This window comes from Macaca nemestrina, chromosome 5, assembly GCF_043159975.1.
Source record: "Macaca nemestrina isolate mMacNem1 chromosome 5, mMacNem.hap1, whole genome shotgun sequence".
Lineage (NCBI taxonomy): Eukaryota > Metazoa > Chordata > Mammalia > Primates > Cercopithecidae > Macaca > Macaca nemestrina.
The window spans coordinates 139,019,131-139,038,833 of NC_092129.1; the positions used below are offsets into that span (position 1 = coordinate 139,019,131).

The 19,703-nt window shown below is 43.1% G+C and overlaps 1 protein-coding gene across 3 annotated transcripts in view; it reads right to left on the bottom strand.

Moving 5' to 3' along the window:
- The window catches only part of LOC105489563 (DNA polymerase eta), a 43,477-nt gene that overhangs the window by 10,644 nt on the left and 13,130 nt on the right, over positions 1-19,703 (bottom strand). For all 3 annotated transcript variants that reach the window (XM_011754432.3, XM_071096991.1, XM_071096992.1), the window contains 5 exons: positions 12,751-12,920; positions 8,439-8,542; positions 5,598-5,717; positions 4,909-5,032; positions 4,333-4,398 (listed from right to left, as the gene is read on the bottom strand). In XM_011754432.3, coding sequence (XP_011752734.1) covers positions 4,333-4,398; positions 4,909-5,032; positions 5,598-5,717; positions 8,439-8,542; positions 12,751-12,920 — 584 coding nt within the window. The remainder of the gene's footprint in view (positions 1-4,332; positions 4,399-4,908; positions 5,033-5,597; positions 5,718-8,438; positions 8,543-12,750; positions 12,921-19,703) is intronic.

A 19,703-nucleotide genomic window follows, 5' to 3' on the forward strand; every position in this document is an offset into this window, starting at 1 on the left:
GCAGAGATTTGAATAAAGCAAGGAAGCAAATATTAAGAATATATGAACAGTCTCCAGGGCAAAGAAACGGGAAGTGCTGAAGTAAAAGCTTAGTGTGTTAGATAAAGGGAAGGAGGCCAATGAAGTGGAGACTAGAATTAAGTGAGGGGAAGATAAAAGATGGGATCAGAGAAGTAGCAAGAAATAAGATTATATTTGGCTTTATAGAATTACTTTTAAAAATTCCTTAATATGCCTTAAGTGTGAAGGGAAACCACTGGAATGTTTTAAACAGTGAAGTGATAGGATGTGCTATGTCCTGAATTATTTTTGGCATAAAGTCCTTTGAAGCTTAAAGACAGATTTTCAGGGATCCCCTCTGGATACAAAGTGGGAAGAAAAGGCTAGGCACAGTGGCTCATGCCTGTACTCTCAGCACTGTGGGAGGCTAAGGAAGGAGGATTACTTGAGCCCAGGAGGTTGAGGCTACAAGGCTGCAGTGAGCTAAGGTTGTGTTACTGTGCCCCAGCATGGATGACAGCCAAGACCCTGTCTCTTAGGAAAAAAAAGTGGAAAGAAAGGCCCCAGGGGCTTATAGAGAGATGAGAAACAAGTGCCACCTAGTGGGCAAAAGCTGAACAGGGCGATAATGCAACTAGATCAAATCCCTCTTTATGATGCCTACCAAAGGAACAAACATTTACCACCAATTCCAGCTAAAAAGCAAACAAGCAGTTTTGGACTATTCTTGACATGTACAGTTGACTTGTAGAACTCCAAGATATTTCAAAAGAAGAGTGTGCATCAAACAATACCATTAGGAAAGTGAGAAGAAAACCCATAGAATGGGAGAAAATATTTGCAAATCACATATCTGACAAGGGACATGTTAAAACTCAATAATAAAGAGACAACTCAATTTAAAAGAGGGAAGAGGATTTTTCTTTTTTCCTTTTCTTTTCTTTTTTTTTGAGACAGAGCTTTGCTCTCGTCGCCCAGGCTGTAGTGCAATGGCGCCATCTCGGCTCACTGCAACCTCCACCTGGTTCAAGCGATTCTCCTGCCTCAGCCTCCTGCATAGCTGGGAATACAGATGCCCACCACCACGCCCAGCTAATTTTTGTATTTTTAGTAGAGACAGGGTTTCACCATGTTGGCCATGCTAGCCTTGAACTCCTGACGACCTCAGGTGACTTGCCTCAGCCTCCGAAAGTTTGAGCCACCACTCCCAGCCCAGGAAAAGGATTTCAACAAACATTTCCCAAAGATATACAAATGTCCAACAAGCACATGAAAAGATTATCAGAGAATATAAGTCAAACCATAATGAGATACCATTTCACACCCACTAGAATGGCTAAAATTTAAAGTCAGTAACGAGGATGTGGAAAAATTGGAACCCTCTTACATTGATGGTAGAGATGTGAAATGGTGTAGCCACTGTGGAAAACAGTCTGGCGATTCCTTAAAATGCTAAACATAGAGTTACCATATGACCCAGAAATTATACTCCAAGGTATATGCTGAGAAGAAAACAGATGTCTACACAAAAACTTGTAGATGAATATTCATATTAACATTATTCATAATAGCCAAAAGTGGAAATAAATGTCCATTCACTAATAAGCAGATAAGCAAAATATGGTACATATTAATACAATAGAATATTATTCAGCCATAAAAAGGTGTCAGTCCTGGCCAGGCGTGGTGGCTCACGCCTGTAATCCCAGCACTTTGGGATGCCGAGGCAGGAGGATCACAAGGTCAAGAGATCAAGACCACCCTGGCCAACATGGTGAAACCCTGTCTCTACTAAAAACACAAAAATTAGCTGGGCATGGTGGCGTGTGCCAATAGTCCCAGCTACTCAGGAGGCTAAGGCAGCAGAGTCACTTGAACTTGAGAGGCGGAGGTTACAGTGAGCCAAGACTGCACCACTGCACTCCTGCCTGGTGACAGAGCAAGACTCTGTCTCAAAAAAAAAAAAAAAAAAAAAGAGTAAGTACTGATACACACTACAATACGGCTCAACCTTGAAAACATGTTAAGTGAAAGACTTCAGCCGGGCGCGGTGGCTCAAGCCTGTAATCCCAGCACTTTGGGAGGCCGAGGCGGGTGGATCACGAGGTCAGGAGATTGAGACTATCCTGGCTAACACGGTGAAACCCCGTCTCTACTAAAAATACAAAAAACTAGCCGGGCGTGGTGGCGGGCGCCTGTAGTCTCAGCTACTCGGGAGGCTGAGGCGGGAGAATGGTATGAACCCGGGAGGCGGAGCTTGCAGTGAGCCGAGATCACGCCACTGCACTCCAGCCTGGGAGACACAGCGAGACTCCATCTCAAAAAAAAAAAAAAAAAAAAAAAAAGAAAGACTTCAAGCCAGTCACAAAAGACCACATTTATATGAAATGTCCAGAACAGTAAGCAATGTAGTGGTTGCCTAGGGCTGGGGGGTAGCTGGGAGAGAAATGGGGAGTGACCGGTAATGGGTACAGAATTTCTTTTGGGGGTGATAAAAATGGTCTAAAGTTGATTGTAGAATAGTTGTAGAACTCTGCAATATACTAAAACCACTGAACTATTTTAAATGGTTGAATTTTATGGTATGTAAAGTATATGCCAATAAAGCTATTTTAAAAGGAGAGAAACTGCCGGGTGTGGTGACTTATGCCTGTAATCCCAACACTTTGGGAGGCCAAGATGGGCAGATCGCATGAGGTCAGGAGTTCAAGATCAGCGCAGCCAACATGGTGAAACCCCATCTCTACTAAAAATAAAAAAATTAGCCAGGTGTGGTGGCAGGCACCTGTAATCCCAGCTACTCGGGAGGCTGAGACAGGAGAATCACTTGAACTTGGGAGGCGGAGGTTGCAGTGAGCCAAGATTGCTCCACTGCACTCTAGCCTGGGCAATAGAGCAAAACTCAGTCTCAAAAAAAAAGGAGAGAAACTAATCATCAGATGTCTTTAACATTAGAAAGAAAAATGTAAATGTTCAGAATTTTTTTTTTTTTTTTTTTTTTTTTTTTTGAGACGGAGTCTCGCTCTGTCACCCAGGCTGGAGTGCAGTGGCCGGATCTCAGCTCACTGCAAGCTCCGCCTCCCGGGTTTACGCCATTCTCCTGCCTCAGCCTCCCGAGTAGCTGGGACTACAGGCGCCCGCCACCTGGCCCGGCTAAGTTTTTTGTATTTTTAGTAGAGACGGGGTTTCACTGTGTTAGCCAGGATGGTCTTGATCTCCTGACCTCGTGATCCGCCCGTCTCGGCCTCCCAAAGTGCTGGGATTACAGGCTTGAGCCACCGCGCCCGGCCAGAATTTTTTTTTTAAAGTCAAATATACAGAGAGAATAAAACAGTGGTTACCTGGGATGGGGGAGGGGAGGAAGAAATGGGGAGATATAAATAAAAGGACATAAAGTAGCAGACACGTAGGGTGAACAAGTCTATTGAGCTAATGTACAAGTGAGGACTATAGTTAATAAAATTCTATTAGGGATTTTAAGCAGATTTTAACTACTTCTTTTTTTCAAAAAAGTATGTGAAATGATAAGATATGTTAATTTGCTACACTATAGTAACCATTTTACTATATGTATCCCATAGCATCATGTTGTAAACATCATATATACACAATAAAATGTGCTTAAAACTGCCACTACTGGCTGGGCGCAGTGGCTTATGTCTGTAATCCCAACACTTTGGGAGGCTGAGGTGGGCGGATCACCTGAGGTGAGGCATTCAAGACCAGCCTGGCCAATATGGTAGAACCCCGTTTCTACTGAAAATACCAAAAAAACTGGCCGGGTATGGTGGTGTGTGCCTGTAATCCTAACTACTTGGAAGGGTGAGGCAGGAGAATCACTTGAACCAGGAAGCGGAGGTTGCAGTGAGCCAAGATCATGCCACTGCACTCCAGCCTAGGCAACAAGAGGGAAAACTCTATGTCTCAAAAAAAAAAAAAAAAGATTTCTTAAAATTTCCTCGGCTGGAGTTCAAGACCAGCCTGAGCAACCTAGCAAGACCCTGTCTCTACAAAAAATAAAAAAATTTAGCCAGTTGTAGTGGCATGCACCTGTAGTCTCAGCTACTCAGGAGGCTGAGTTGGGAGGAGAGCTTGAGCCTGGGAGGTCGAGGTTGCAGTGAGCCATGATTGTGCCAGTATACTCAGTGTGGGAGATAGTGAGACCATGTCTTAAAAAAAAAAAAAAAAAAAAAAAGGAAAAAGAAAAACAAAGAAAACAGATATTTCCTATGCTAATACTTTTTTCTGTCTTTGTTCCTGCTCCATAAGGTAAAGAGCAGCTGATATGTAAATCGCAAAGCCCACCCCAAGAATAAAGAAAGAAAATCTTACATCATTTCGGTCTTTAGTCAGTCTCTCCTCTAGTTCCTGGGCTAACTGCAACAGCCACCATTGTACCTAAAAAAGTATTGAGACTTTAATATTTCATTTAAACACTCGAAGTCTATTAAGAACTAGATGGTGTATTTGTTCTTTTCTCCCAAACAGAACTGTGCACAAAAGACTCCCCATAATCAAAGGATCACCAGATCATAGAAATGTTCCCAGTCCTTCTGTCCTGCCCTAGCTCAAGCCTTTCATTTTCTTTTCCTGCTGGTTTGCCATCAGGTGACTTTCAAGCATGTTCTAGCTCTGAGAAAAAGACAAGACCCAAACTTGAAGCATAATATCCTAGGCTTTCCAAGTCTCCATCTACTAAACAAATGAGAAATTCCATTTTATTTCGATGGAAGAAAGAGAAAAAAGTAATCATCATAAACTAGTCAATTTTCAACCCAAGGAAAGAACATCTATTTTCTTCATACTTTATAAAGGTCTCCTCTAACCTATTAAACCTTCCACAGCTACCAAAACCTACTTGCTGACCCCTTTAAAAGAGGTAGTGTTCTGTCAAGAATGCCTGCTTACCTGCTCCCTAGTAGCAAGAGCTGTTTTTCCTGGGAAGTTCTTACTACAGCCAATGGTTTTGGGTAGTTGCCTGGGTTTCACTGGATCATGTTCAATCCCTCGGCACATGGCATACAGCCAAGACCTAATAAGACCAGCAAAAAACGTTAAGGTGAAATTAAATGATTATTCTTGTTAAAACAAAACCAAATAACTAAAACCTTGTCCAAAATTTAGTGTACTGGACCTCTGACAAAATCCTGCCCTTCTCAGTGAATTCCAGTGCAATATATGGAAAATGAGAACACTGGTTCTACTTTCTAAAGCCAAGTCATCATTTGTATTTTTGGAAAAATGCCAAGCAAGCCACTGATTCATATCCCCAAGTGTGTGTGTGCTTGCTAGGGCATTAAACACAAGCATTTTAAGAGAACATAACATCTCAGCATGCATGAATGATGTAATTAGTATATACTCAGGCATCAAAGTAACAAATCCTATCTATCAACCACCCAGGTACATGGAAAAAACTAGTCTAGACTGATAGGCCATAGTGACGCAAGATTTTAAAGCAAGAAGGACCAGTGAAATTATCTCAAGAAACAAATGTTAACCTAAAGATAGGTCTAGATTTTACTAGATGCTTTTGTCTATATTTGAATGTTGCATCTCCATAAAGTTTATGATAAAAAAAAAAATGAATCACTTACCCATTCTTCTCCCCAAAATGACTCTGGAGCTGGGATTCAGTGAACTGTGTCAGTTCACCCATGTATTCTACCCCTAGGATCTCAATGACAGAGGCCCCTAGCTTTCCTCCAAGATTACGGCTGATAACAAAAGAGACAAAGAGTTGATAGGTCACATCATAAATATCTAATTAGCAGCAAACATAAGACATTCTACTTTGTAAGTAGCTCTCCAAAAGGTTCAGGACAAATGAGAGCATATATTCTGGGAATTCAGTTACTCTGGGAGTTAAAATTTGAGGAGAAGATTAACAGTAACATAACCAAAAGGCTAAAGTCCTTGATTAACTATCAAGTAAACTGTATATAAAACTTTCAATTGTACAACACCTGCTGTCCTGCTTGGGGATTAAAATCCCAAACACAAAATAAATCCCTTCCATGGCTAAAACTTTACTTAAGAATATATAATCTGGCCGGGCACAGTGGCTCATGCCTATAATCCTAGCACTTTGGGAGGCCAAGGCGGGAAGACTGCTTGAGTCCAGGTGTTTGAGACCAGCCTGGGCAACAAAGTAAGACCCCAACTCTACAAAAAAAATTAAGGCCAGGTGTGGTGGCTCACGCCTGTAGTCCCAGCACTTTGGGAGGCCGAAGCGAGTGGATCACTTGAGCCCAGGAGTTTGAGAACAGTCTGAACAACATGGCGAAACCCTGTCTCTACAAAAAAATACAAAAAAATTAGTTGGGTGTGGTGGTGTGCAGCTGTAGTCCCAGCTACTTGGGAGGCTGAAGTGGGAGGATCACTTGAGCCCAGGAGGCAGAGGTTACAGTGAGTCGAGATTGTGCCACTGTACTCCAGCAAATTAACTGGGGATGGTGGCATGTGCCTGTGGTCCCAGCTACTTGGGAGGCTGAGGCAGAAGGATTGCTGGAACCCAGGGGTTAAGGCTGCAGTGAGCTCTAAATATAAACACAGTCAGCTGGGCACAGTGGCTCATGCCTGTAATCCCAGTACTTTGGGAGGCCAAGGCAGGCAGATCATTGGAGGCCAGGAGTTTGAGACTAGCCTGGCCAAAATAGTGAAACCTCGTCTCTACTAAAAATACAAAAATTAGTCGGGCGTGGTGGCATACAGCTGTGGTCCCAGCTACTCAGGTGGCTGAAGCAGGAGAATCGTTTGAACCCAGGAGGTGGAGGCTACAGTGAGCCGAAATCATACCACTGCACTCCAGCCTGGGCAACAGAGTGAGACTCCGTCTCAAAAAAAAAAAAAAAAAAAAAGTCAAAATTCTTTAGCCTAGCCTTTGAGGCTCCCTATAATCTGTCTTTAAATCATCTTTTCAGTCTATTTCCATTATCTTCCTCAATATGGTGCAGCTGAACTACTTTAGGTCCCAGTTCACTGAAAATATCTCATACTTTCCCCTCTTTGTGCTAAAAAGTTCTCCAAATCAGTAATGCTTTGCTGTTTTAGTCTGACTCTCCAAATTGTGCCAAATCGCAAAACAAAATCCCATGCCTTTTTATAAATCCTTCTCCAAATACTCCCTTCTTTTGTGAAGTTTGTTCTACCTGTATAATTCATTTATCAATTATGCAGTCTTATGACAGCACTTTTACTATTGCTTTTTACCTTATCCTTTCTACAATATTATAAGTCCTTGTCAAAGCCACACAACTGGTAGGCACAACCTGTTCATTTGACTTGGCTTCTTCTCTAATGCCTACTTTGGGAGCTGAAATTCAGCAGCCCTGAACACCTTGATTTGCTATTAGGGGAAAGAAAAGAAGTAAAATTCCTGTTTGTCACTTAATAACAGACTTGAATAAAAAGTCTAGAGGGAAGTTAAACATACAGCTAAAACTTGATTTTTTATTATTATTATTTTTTAAGTCGGAGTCTTGCTCTTGTCACCCAGGCTGGAGTGCAATGGTGCCATTTCGGCTCACTGCAACCTCCGCCTCCTGGGTTCAAGTGAGTCTCCTGCCTCAGTCTCCCGAGTAGCTAGGATTACAGGCACCACCACCACACTCAGCTAATTTTTGTATTTTTAGTAGAGATAGGGTTTCACCATGTTGGTCAGGCTGGTCTCGAACTCCTGACTTCAAGTGATCCACCCGCCTTGGCCTCCCAAAGTGCTGGGATTACAGGCGTAAGCCATCGCACCTGGCCTATTTATTTATTTTTTGTAGAGATGGGGTCTCACTATGTTGCTTAGGCTGGTTTTGACCTCCTGGGCTCAAGTGATCCACCTGCCCTGGCCTACCAAAGTGCTGGGACTACAGGTGTGAGCCACCACACCTGGCTCATTTTTTTTAAAATTCAGGATTAAGTATCTGCCACAGATAACCCAGAACTGAAGATTCAGTAAGTCTCAGCATGGCTGGGCGCAGTGGCTCACACCTGTAATCCCAGCACTTTGGGAGGCTGAGGAGGGCGAATCACCTGAGGTCAAGAGTTTGAGAGCAGCCTGGCCAACATGGTGAAACCCTGTTTCTACCAAAATTACAAAAATTAGCCAGGCGTAGTGGTCAGCACCTATAATTCCAGCTACTCAGGAGCCCGAGACAGGAGAATTGCTTGAACCTGGGAGGTGGAGGTTGCGGGAGCCAACACTGTGCCATTGCACTCTAGTGTAGGCAACAAGAGTGAAACTCTCTCTTAAAAAATAAATAAATAAATAAATAAAAATAAAAGTCTCAGCGTGTGTTTCAAAATGTTTTGTGCTGTCTTCCTTCTAACTGCCTGGTACCTATTTCTCCTGGCTCCAGTCCTTAATTACTAACACAAGAAACTACAACCAGAGAGGTTCTACACATGGATATAAATGAAATTTAACGTGCTGCCTGAATACTTACATTTTGCGAATGGGCATTTGGCTGAAGAGCTGTGGGACTGACCCATGTGAAACCAGGGTTTGGCGGTTGGGCTTGTTTAGTCCACAGGCTAGTTTTGCCAGGACCTGGAAGCATGCAAAGTGTAAAAACTTCGTTACTGTCAACCCACCAAAGTTGGTGAATATAAACATACACATAACATACACACACACACACACACAGAGCTTAATGGCTGTAACCAATGGTTTCTACATTAAAAACAAAAAGAAAACCAGAAACTCAAGACATCTCTAAAACTTGATATCCCACAACATCATTATCCTCACTCTTCTTCCCACATCTCTCCCATTCTCAGTTTTCCTCTAGTCATTTTTTCCTTCCCATCTATTCCTACTTCAAGAGGTTTGAAAAGTAGAGAGACTACAGGAGAGACTCAAGCAAGATGCATTTCTCAGTGTGTCTATATAAAAATGCTGAAACATACTTGCTTTACCCTATCCCATTTACATTTCTTAATAGTTGGTCCATTTTGAGTCCCCAATTTAACACAAATTATCATAATTTAGTATCTGTTATAGAGATTGGGCTCAAAACCATTCTCCAATAACAAACACCTTCTTATAAATAACACTTAAAAATGAAAAAGCTTAAATCCTTGAGAATTCTTTTTTTTTCTTTTTTTGAGACAGAGTCTTGCCCTGTCACCAGGCTGGAAGGTAGTGGCACGATCTCAGCTCACTGCATTCTCCCCCTCACTGGGTTCACGCGATTCTCCTGCCTCAGCCTCCCGAGCTGGAACTACAGGTGTATGCCACCATGCTCAGCTAATTTTTGTATTTTTGGTAGAGACGGGGTTTCACCATGTTGGCCAGGATGGCCTCAAGATCTCTTGAACTCGTGATTGGCCCACCTCAGTCTCCAAAGAGAACTTTTTTTTTTTTTAAGACAGAGTTTCACTCTTGTTACCCAGGCTGGAGTACAATGGCACGATCTCAGCTCACTGCAACCTCCACCTCCCGGGTTCAAGCGATTCTCCTGCCTCAGAATCCTGAGTAGCTGGGATTACAGGCATGAGCCACCATGCCCAGCTAATTTTGTATTTTTAGTAGAGATGGAGTTTTTCCATGTTGGTCAGGCTAGTCTCGAACTCCCAACCTCAGGTGATCCACCAGCCTCAGGGTCTCAAAGTTCTGGGATTACAGGCGTGAGCCACTGTGCTCGGCCAAGATAAATCTTTTCTAAGAGTAAAGCACTTCAATGGTATTTTGCAAATTATAAAAATATAATTTTTAAAATATTTTAAAAATTATATTTTTATAATTATGTTTTAAAATATAAAATCAGGCCGGGCGCGGTGGCTCAAGCCTGTAATCCCAGCACTTTGGGAGGCCGAGACGGGCGGATCACAAGGTCAGGAGATCGAGACCATCCTGGCTAACCCAGTGAAACCCCGTCTCTACTAAAAAATACAAAAAACTAGCCGGGCGAGGTGGCGGGCGCCTGTAGTCCCAGCTACTTGGGAGGCTGAGGCAGGAGAATGGCGTGAACCCGGGAGGCGGAGCTTGCAGTGAGCTGAGATCCGGCCACTGCACTCCAGCCTGGGCGGCAGAGCAAGACTCTGTCTCAAAAAAATAAATAAATAAATAAAATAAAATAAAATAAAATATAAAATCATTAAATTCACTAGAGAGATTGGTTAAGAACTTCTACCAGGCAACATTTAGTCTGGTTTAAATTACACCAAAGCTATTGTTTCCTTTCCCTTCATCCAACCAGGAAAAAAAAAAAAAAAATGCAGATGGGTAGTTTGGCAACTTTCCTTGGAGAAGGAGAAGGTATCAACCAGGGATAATCAGCCACTGCCCAATTACTGAGCTTTGGTCAGAAAGGGATGGAAGTCCTGGGCTCTTGCTACACTTTATTCATAATTAATCAGAAAACCAGTTATTCTGCTCCTGAATTTTTGGGAACTGTCTGTGTACCCTAAATTAAAATAGTGGTCTAAATTAATAAAATTTTATTATTCCTTTTATTGCTCTCATAAGAAAACAGGGAATAGGCAAAAGCATAAAATACCTAGGCAACTCCACATAACAAGATAATACAAAAAAATTCAGCAAGTGGCTGGGCACGGTGGCTCATGCCTGTAATCCCAGCACTTTGGGAGGCCGAGGTGGGTGGATCACTTGAGGTCAGGAGTTCCAGACCAGCCTGGCCAATATGGTGAAACCCTGTCTCCAGTAAAAATAGAAAAATTAGCCGGTCATGGTGGTGTGCACCTGTAATCCCAGCTACTCGGGAGGCTGAGGCAGGAGAACCACCTGAACCCGGGAGGCAGAGGCTGCAGTGAGCTGAGATCAGGCCACTGTACTCCAGCCTGGGCAACAGGGCGAGACTCCATCTCAAAAAAATAAATAAATAAAAATAATAAAAATAATAAAAATTCAGCAAGTGAAAATAAAAGAAATAGATTAACGTATATAAGTTCAAAGACTAGCTTCCTTTTTTCTACAGACAGTTCAGTCATTAAGGAAATACTGTCATCTCTCAATATCTGCAGGAGATTGGTCCTAAGACCCCCAGTGAATGCCAAAATCCCAAGTCCCGTATATAAAATGCACAACTCCCATAATATAAAATGGTGTAGTATTTGCATATAACCTTCGTATGTCCTTCTGCATACTTTAAATCATCTCTAATTACTTATAACACCTATAACGTACAATGTAAATGCTATATAAACTGCTCTTATAGTGTATTGGTTTTTCTTTTCTTTTTTTTTGAGATGGAGTCTTGCTCTTGTTACCCAAGAGTGCAATGGCTGGAGTGCAATGGCATGATCACGGTTTACTGCAACCCATGCCTCCCGGGTTCAAACAATTCTTCTGCCTCAGCCTCCCGAGTAGCTGGGATTTTTTACAGGTGACCACTACCACACCCGGCTAATTTTTGTATTTTTAGTAGAGACAGGGTTTCACCATGTTGGCCAGGCTGGTCTCGAACTCCTGACTCCGTGATCCACCTGCCTCGGCATCCCAAAGTGCTGGGATTAAAGGCAAAAGCCACCGCACTGGGCTTTTCTTTTTTTTCTTTTTTTCTTTTTTTTTTAAGACAGAGTCTCACTCTGTTGCCCAGGCTGGAGTGCAATGGTGCGATCTCAGCTCACGGCAACCTCCACCTCCCAGGTTCAACCAATTATCGTGCCTCAGTCCCCAAAGCATCTGAGACTACAGGTGTGTGCCACCACATCCAGCTAATTTTTTTGTATTTTTGGGAGAGATGGGTTTTGCCATGTTGCCCAGGCTGGTCTCAAACTCCTCGGTTCAGGTGATCTGCCTGCCTTGGCCTCCCGAAGTGCTGGGATTACAGGTGTGAGCCATTGTGCCTGGACTTGTTTTTTCATTTGTATAATTTTGAATTGTTGTATTGGGCCTTTTAATTTAAAAAATATATATATTTTTGATCCATGGGTGGTTGAATCCCCAGATATGAAACTTGCACATACAGAGGGCCAACTGTCATTTAGATGTCACTGCATAAATAAGCATTAGCTGTAATTTTTCTTTTTTCTTTTTTTTTTTTTGAGATGGAGTCTTTGCTTTGTCGCCCAGGCTGGAGTGCAGTGGCACAATCTTGGCTCACTGGAACCTCCGCCTCCCAGGTTCAAGCAATTCTCCTGCCTCAGCCTCCCGAGTAGCTGGGACTACAGGTGCACGCCACCACATCTGGTTAATTAATTATTTTTTTATTTTTAGTAGAGATGGTGCTTTACCATATTGGTCAGGCTGCTCTTGAACTCCTGACCTCAGGTGATCCACCTGCCTCAGCCTCCCAAAGTGCTGGGACGACAGGCGTGAGCCCCCACGCCAGGCCTTCAGCTTGCTTCTTAGGAAAGTACATATTTAATGTCCATTTCCATGTTAAAGAATTATTTATGCTTTGATTTGGGCCTCAACATGAATTTTAAACAGAAATCCATTCAAAGTATATGTGTAATAACCTTTTTTTTTTGGAGACAGTCTCACTGTCGCCCAAGCTGAAGTGCAGTGGTATGATTTCGGCTCACTGCAGCTTCAACCTCCTGGACTCAGCTGATCTTCCCACCTCAGCCTCCTGTAGGTGCACATGACCACACCTGGCTAATTTTTTGTAGAGATTGGGTTTCAACATGCTCCCCAGGCTGCTCTTCAACTCCTGGGCTCACGCGATCTGCCCACATAGACGTGCGCGACTACACCCGGCCTATGTGTAATAATTTAAATGTCCCACTGTCCCTGCTGTATTTGACTAAGGATATCAATGTTTCTCTTTGAAATCTACTATTAGCCTTCACCTTATTGTGTGAAATTCCAGCTGAACACTGAAAACCAGTCTCCCTCTCTATGGCTGCTCTCATTTCCTCCACAATCACTGCTCCCACGGTGAGCTGCAGGTCTGGAGAGGTGAGGTTATCAAGCTGAAGAGAATCGAGCCATTGAAATAAGCCTTGTTTTCGCATCCCCTCTGAAATGAATTAAGAAATCACATTTAGACATTTAAAAAAATGATTTAATTGTGCTATCTAATGTAGAAATACTTAGATTACAGGTATTTAGACATATAAGTTTTCACAAAAAAATGGCATCCAGTTTAGAAGACTATGAGAGAGATCAATTTCTCCTTCAGAGTGATTCCCGCAGCTTAGCTTCAGCATAGGCTGAATTTTTTGTACAACAAATATTTTGTATTAATATCATCTTTCACGAGCAATGATTTTAAAACACATTTTCAGCCAGGCACGGTGGCTCACGCCTGTATTGCCAGCACTTTCGGAGACCAAGGTGGGTGGATCAACTGAGGTCAGGAGTTTAAGACCAGCCTGGCCAACATGGCAAAACCCCATCTCTACTAAAAATACAAAATTAGCTTGGCGTGGTGGTGCAGGCCTATAATCACAGCTACTCAAGAGGCTGAGGCAGGAGATTCGCTTGAAACCAGGAGGCGGAGGTTGCAGTGAGCCGAGATTGTGCCGCTGCACTCCAGCCTGGGCGACAGAGCAAGACTACATCTCAAAACAAACAAACAAACAAATAAATAAAAATAATGAAAACACATTTATCTCCCCAGTTGTCTTGAATTTTCTTTCTCCTACCATATTTAACTACTTGAACATCTCCAAATTTTTTTCAATTAGAAAATATTCACAATTAACTCAAGCCTCAATACAAGCTTTTAAACATTTACATGTTTTTAGAGGTGGATTCCAGCTGAGTAACTTAAAATCCACTCCGAGGCACTAGATTTATTTCCCTGACAAGCTGTTTTTTTTGTTTTGTTTTTTTGTTTTTTTTTTTTTTTTGAGACGGAGTCTCGCTCTGTCGCCCAGGCTGGAGTGCAGTGGCCGGATCTTGGCTCACTGCAAGCTCCGCCTCCCGGGTTCACGCCATTCTCCTGCCTCAGCCTCCGGAGTAGCTGGGACTACAGGCGCCCGCCACCGCGCCCGGCTAGTTTTTTGTATTTTTTAGTAGAGATGGGGTTTCACCGTGTTAGCCAGGATGGTCTCGATCTCCTGACCTCGTGATCCACCCGTCTCCGCCTCCCAAAGTGCTGGGATTACAGGCGTGAGCCACCACGCCCGGCCAAGCTGTTTTAAGTTAGATGTTGCTTGGGACTTAGGACCTTGAAAATATCTTATGCTGAGTACATACAAATCTTTATCCCCAAATTTACACTCTAATCCCTCAGCTCTACCTCCCTACAGACGAACTTTTCCTGACTGCCTACAGAAGAACTTTTCTTGAATTTTTTTTGTTTGTTTTTTTGTTTTGTTTTTTTGAGACGGAGTCTCGCTCTGTCACCCAGGCTGGAGTGCCATGGCCGGATCTCAGCTCACTGCAAGCTCCGCCTCCTGGGTTCCCACCATTCTCCTGCCTTAGCCTCCCAAGTAGCTGGGACTACAGGCGCCCGCCACCCCGCCCGGCTAGTTTTTTGTATTTTTTAGTAGAGACGGGGTTTCACCGTGTTAGCCAGGATGGTCTCGATCTCCTGACCTCGTGATCCGCCCATCTCGGCCTCCCAAAGTGCTGGGATTACAGGCTTGAGCCACCGCGCCCGGCCCCATGAATTTTTAATTATAGTTTCCAACTAAACATAACTAAAATCAAACTTTGTCTTCCTTCTCAAATGTTCTTTCCCAACCAACTCCCTATTTCTATTAAGGGCTTAAAACCCACAATAATATTGGCTTATTTTCTTTCTTTCATTCTTCATTATGCAGGCATTTTAGTCAACAAAGGCTACTTTAAAATATTTCACATATCCATTGCAACCCACCCCACCACCCTATTTTATTCAGGTTTTATTCTTTTTTTTTTTTTTTTGAGACCAAGTCTCGCTCTGTTGCCCAGGCTGGAGTGCAGTGGCATGATCTTAGCTCACTGCAAGCTCTGCCTGCCAGGTACACGCCATTCTCCCGCCTCAGCCTCCCGAGTAGCTGGGACTACAGGCGCTCACCACCACGCCCGGCTAGTTTTTTGTATTTTTAGTAGAGATGGGGTTTCACCATGTTAGCCAGAATGGTCTCAATCTCCTGACCTCATGATCTGCCCACCTCGGACTCCCAAAGTGCCAGGATTACAGGCCTGAGCCACCATACCCGGCAAGCTCTTACTACTCAACTCTGTTCTTCTTTCCTTTGCTTAAACACATCTATATTTTAGAATTTATTGCAAGTTTATCTATCACGAAGTCCTCTCCTTCAACTATTCTAGCTAGCTTCCAAGTACCACATTAAAATCCTTAACCTTTTATCTGTAAAAGGAAGTAGACATAATTGTTATATTTTTTAAGACAGAGTGACACTCTGTCATCCAGGTTGGAGTGTAGTGGCATGATGTTGGCTCACTTATATATACTAGTATACACTATTTTAAATGATGGATGTTTTAATAGTATTTATTGTTCTTAATATGTGCAAGCCTTGGTGTGTCAGGAAAATAGATAATAAAAAAAAAGAAAAGAAAAATACACGCAAGCCATTGTGCTGAGGAACTTTATTTTATTTTTTGAGAGAGTCTCACTCTGTTGCCCAGGCTGGAGTGCAGTGGTGTGATCTTGGCTCACTGCAAGCTTTGCCTCCTGGGTCCACGCCATTCTCCTGCCTCAGCCTCCCAAGTAGCTGAGACTACAGGTGCCCGCCACCATTCCCAGCTATTTTTTTTTGTATTTTTTTTAGTAGAGACAGGGTTTCACCATGTTAGCCAGGATGGTCTCGGTCTCCTGACCTTGTGATCCACCCTCCTCGGCCTCCCAAAGTGCTGGGATTACAGGTGTGAGCCACCGTGCCAGGCCAAGGAACTTTATTTTTAAAAACTATCTTTTGGGCCGTGCATGGTGGTTCACGTCTGTAATTCCAGCACTTTGGGAGGCTAACGCGGGCAGATCACCAGGTCAGGAGTTTGAGACCAGTCCGACCACCATGGTAAAACCCTGTCTCTACTAAAAATACAAATACAAAAATTAGCCAGGCGTGGTGGTGCACACCTGTAATCCCAGCTACTCAGGAGGTTGAGACAGGAGAATTGCTTGAACCTGGGAGGCGGAGGTTGGGTGAGCTGAGCGAACTCCCCCTCAAAAAAGAAAAAAAACTTTAAAAAAAACCCTGTTTTTTGGCGGGGCAATCTCTGCCTCCTGAGCTCAAGCGATCCTCCTACCTCAGCCTCCCAAGTAGCTAGGACTACAGGCAGATGCCACCACGTCCAGCTAATTTGTATTTTTTGTAGAGACGGGGTTTCACCATGTCACCAAGGATGGTCTCAAACTCCTGGACTCAAGCAACCCCCCCATGTGCCCCCCATCTCCCCAGCCCCCAGCCTTGGCCTCACAAAGTGATGGGGATTACAGGCATGAGCCACCATGTATGATCATAAGAAGTAGAGCATAATTGTTAAAAGAACATTCTGCAGTCAAGCAAGGTTCAAATATTGGCTTCATAACCTACTGACCATATGACTTCGGACAAGTTACATAATTCTCTAAGCTTCAGTTTCCTTGTCTACAAACTGCACTTCATATAGCTGTTATGAGGATTAAAAGATAGTTTATTAATTTTTATTTTTTTTTTGAGACAGAGTTGCTCTGCTGCCCAGGCTAGACTGCAGTGGAACGATCTCAGCTCACTGCAACCTCCACTTCCCAGGTTCAAGCAATTATCCTGCCTCAGCCTCCTGAGTAGCTGGGACTATAGCTGTGCACCTCCAGGCCCAGCTAATTTTCGTATTTTTAGTAGAGATGGGGTTTCACCATGCTGGCCAGGCTGGTCTTAAACTCCTGATCTCAAGGGCTCCCAAAGTGCTGGGATTATAGGCGTGAGCCACCGTGCAAGGCCAAAAGGTAGTTTTTTAAAATAAAGTTCCTCAGCACAGTGGCTTGTGCATTTTTTTTTTTAAATTATCTATTTTCCTGAAACACCAAGGCTTGCATATATTAAGAACAATAAATACTATTAAAACACCCATCATTTAAAACAACTTATACTAGTATATATTAGCTTTGGGAAATAAAAATATGAATAATTTATTGTAATTGTGTGACTTTCTGGACCATTTTAACTTAGCCAGCATGGTGGCAAATGCCTACAACCCCAGCTACTCAGGAGGTTGAGGCATGAGAATCACTTGAACCCCGGAGGTGGAGGCTGCAGTGTGCCAAGATCTCACAACTGCATTCCAGCCTGGGTGATACCAAAAAATCAGTGTTGCACATGGAAATTAAAAAAAAGAAAGTTATATAATAAGATGTGGTACGGAAAGGTAAGACCAAAGAACACCTTTCTTACGATAATTAAACTTCTGACTCTGGTCCCGGAATAATAAAATATCAAATATCAAAAGCTTATGTGCCATGATTTTGCTTCCTTTATAAGTGGCACATCTTTATTGTCCATTATATTTTGTCCAAAGAACTAAAGGATCTGCAGCCTCTAGCTTGACATAGTTTGCATTATCAGGATCAGAAAATAAAATAATTCCTTAAGTCACAAACTTCCCTGGGCAGTTTTACTACCACCCTTCTGCAAAACACATTAAAGGCATATCATACAATTGTTCAGCAGCAAAAGCAAAGTTTACATCTTACATTTTTTTTCTTTTTTTTTTGAGACAGAGTCTTGCTCTGTCACTGCCCAGGCTGGAGTGCAGTGGCGTGACCTCGGCTCACTGCACCCTCCGCCTCCTGGACTCAAGCAATTCTCCTGCCTCAGCCTCCTAAGTAGCTGGGATTACAGGCACCTGCCACCGTGCCTGGCTAATTTTTGTATTTTTAGTAGAGATAGGGTTTCACCATGTTGGCCAGGCTGGTCTCGAACTCCTGACCACAGGTGATCCACCAGCCTCGGCCTCCCAAAGTGCTGAGATTACAGGTGTGAGCCACCACGCCCAGCCAAAACATGAAACTTATGCAGAATTACTTGCTCTGGGGGCATACAACTGAATTTCATAATATTCAATTAAAAAAAAGACCTCATTCTGGCGGAGGTTGCAGTGAGCCGACATTGCGCCACTGCACTCCAGCCTGGGTGATAGAGTGGCTCTGTCTCAAAGAAAAACAAAACAAAACAAAAAACCCTCATTCTTATGCAAATTCTTAGACCTGGAATCTAGGACTATCATAATCTAACATTATCACAAAAGCAGTTTTTGTTTTTTTTTTAGATGGAGTCTTGCTCTGTCGCCCAGGTTGGAGTCCAGTGGTGCGATCTCGGCTCACTGCAACCTCTGCCTCCTGGGTTTAAGGAATTCTCTGCTTCAGCCATCCAAATAGCTGGGATTACAGGCGCGTGCCACCACACCCAGCTAATTTTTTTGTATTTTTAGTAAAGACGAAGTTTCACCATCTTCGCCAGGCTGGTCTTGAACTCCTGACCTCGTGATCCACCCACCTCAGCCTCCCAAAGTGCTTGGATTACAGGCGTGAGCCACTGTGCCCGGCCACAAAAGCAAGTTTTTATTGTTCTAATTCTATTCAAATATAAGAAAAAAAAAATTAACCTTCAAGTACATGTTATTAAAACACTTCATACAGATTGTATCACAAGTTTTTTTCAGATAGATAAAGTAAAAAATGAATTTATTTTAAAAAACCCGTTTATCATTTCCTAACACATCAATATCCAAGTAGAAAACAAAAGCCTGGGCAACATAGTGAGACCCTATCTCTACAAAAAATTTTAAAATTAGCCAGGCATGATGGCGCATACCTGTAGTTCCAGCTACTCTGCAGGCTGAGGTGGGAGGACTGTTTGAGCCCAGGAGTTCAAGGCTGCAGTGGAGCCATAATTACACACCTGTGAATAGCCACTGATAGCCACTGCACTCTAGCCTGGGCAACATAGTGAGACTTCCATCTCCAAAAAAAAAAAAAAAGACAAGGAACTAATAATTAGGATAGGATATACAAGGAACTCTTGCAAATCAAAAAATAAATAATTTTACCATTTGTCATGGAAAAATGGGCAAAGATTATAAAAAGGTAAATCACAGAAGCAGAAACTCAGCTGGCTTACAAGTGTATGAAAAGATCTTCAATCTCAATTAGTAATCACAGAAATGTAAATTAAAGCAAAACAAACAAACATTATATTGGCAATTATTTATTTATTTATTTATTTTTTTTTTTTTTGAGACAGAGTCTAGCTCTATCGTCCAGGCTGGAGTGCAGTGGCGCGATCTCAGCTCACTGCAAGCTCCGCCTCCTGGGTTCATGCCACTCTCCTGCCTCAGCCTCCCAAGTAGCTGGGACTACGGGCGCCCACCACCACACCAGGCTAATTTTTTTGTATTTTTAGTAGAGACGGGGTTTCACCATGTTAGCCAGGATGGTCTCAATCTCCTGACCTCGTGATTCACCTGCCTCAGCCTCCCAAAGTGCTGGGATTACAGGCATGAGCCACTGTGCCTGGCCAGCAAATTTTTTTTTTTTTTTTTTTAAGACGGAGTCTCACTCTGTCGCCCAGGCTGGAGTGTAGTGGCACGATCTCGGCTCACTGCAAGCTCCGCCTCCCAGGTTCACACCATTCTCCTGCCTCAGCCTCCCGAGTAGCTGGGACTACAGGCGCCCGCCACCTCGCCCGGCTAGTTTTTTGTATTTTTTTAGTAGAGACGGGGTTTCACCGTGTTAGCCAGGATGGTCTCGATCTCCTGACCTCATGATCCGCCCGTCTCGGCCTCCCAAAGTGCTGGGATTACAGGCTTGAGCCACCGCGCCCGGCCTATTTTTAAACATTAGATGATATGAGTTGTTGAGAATATG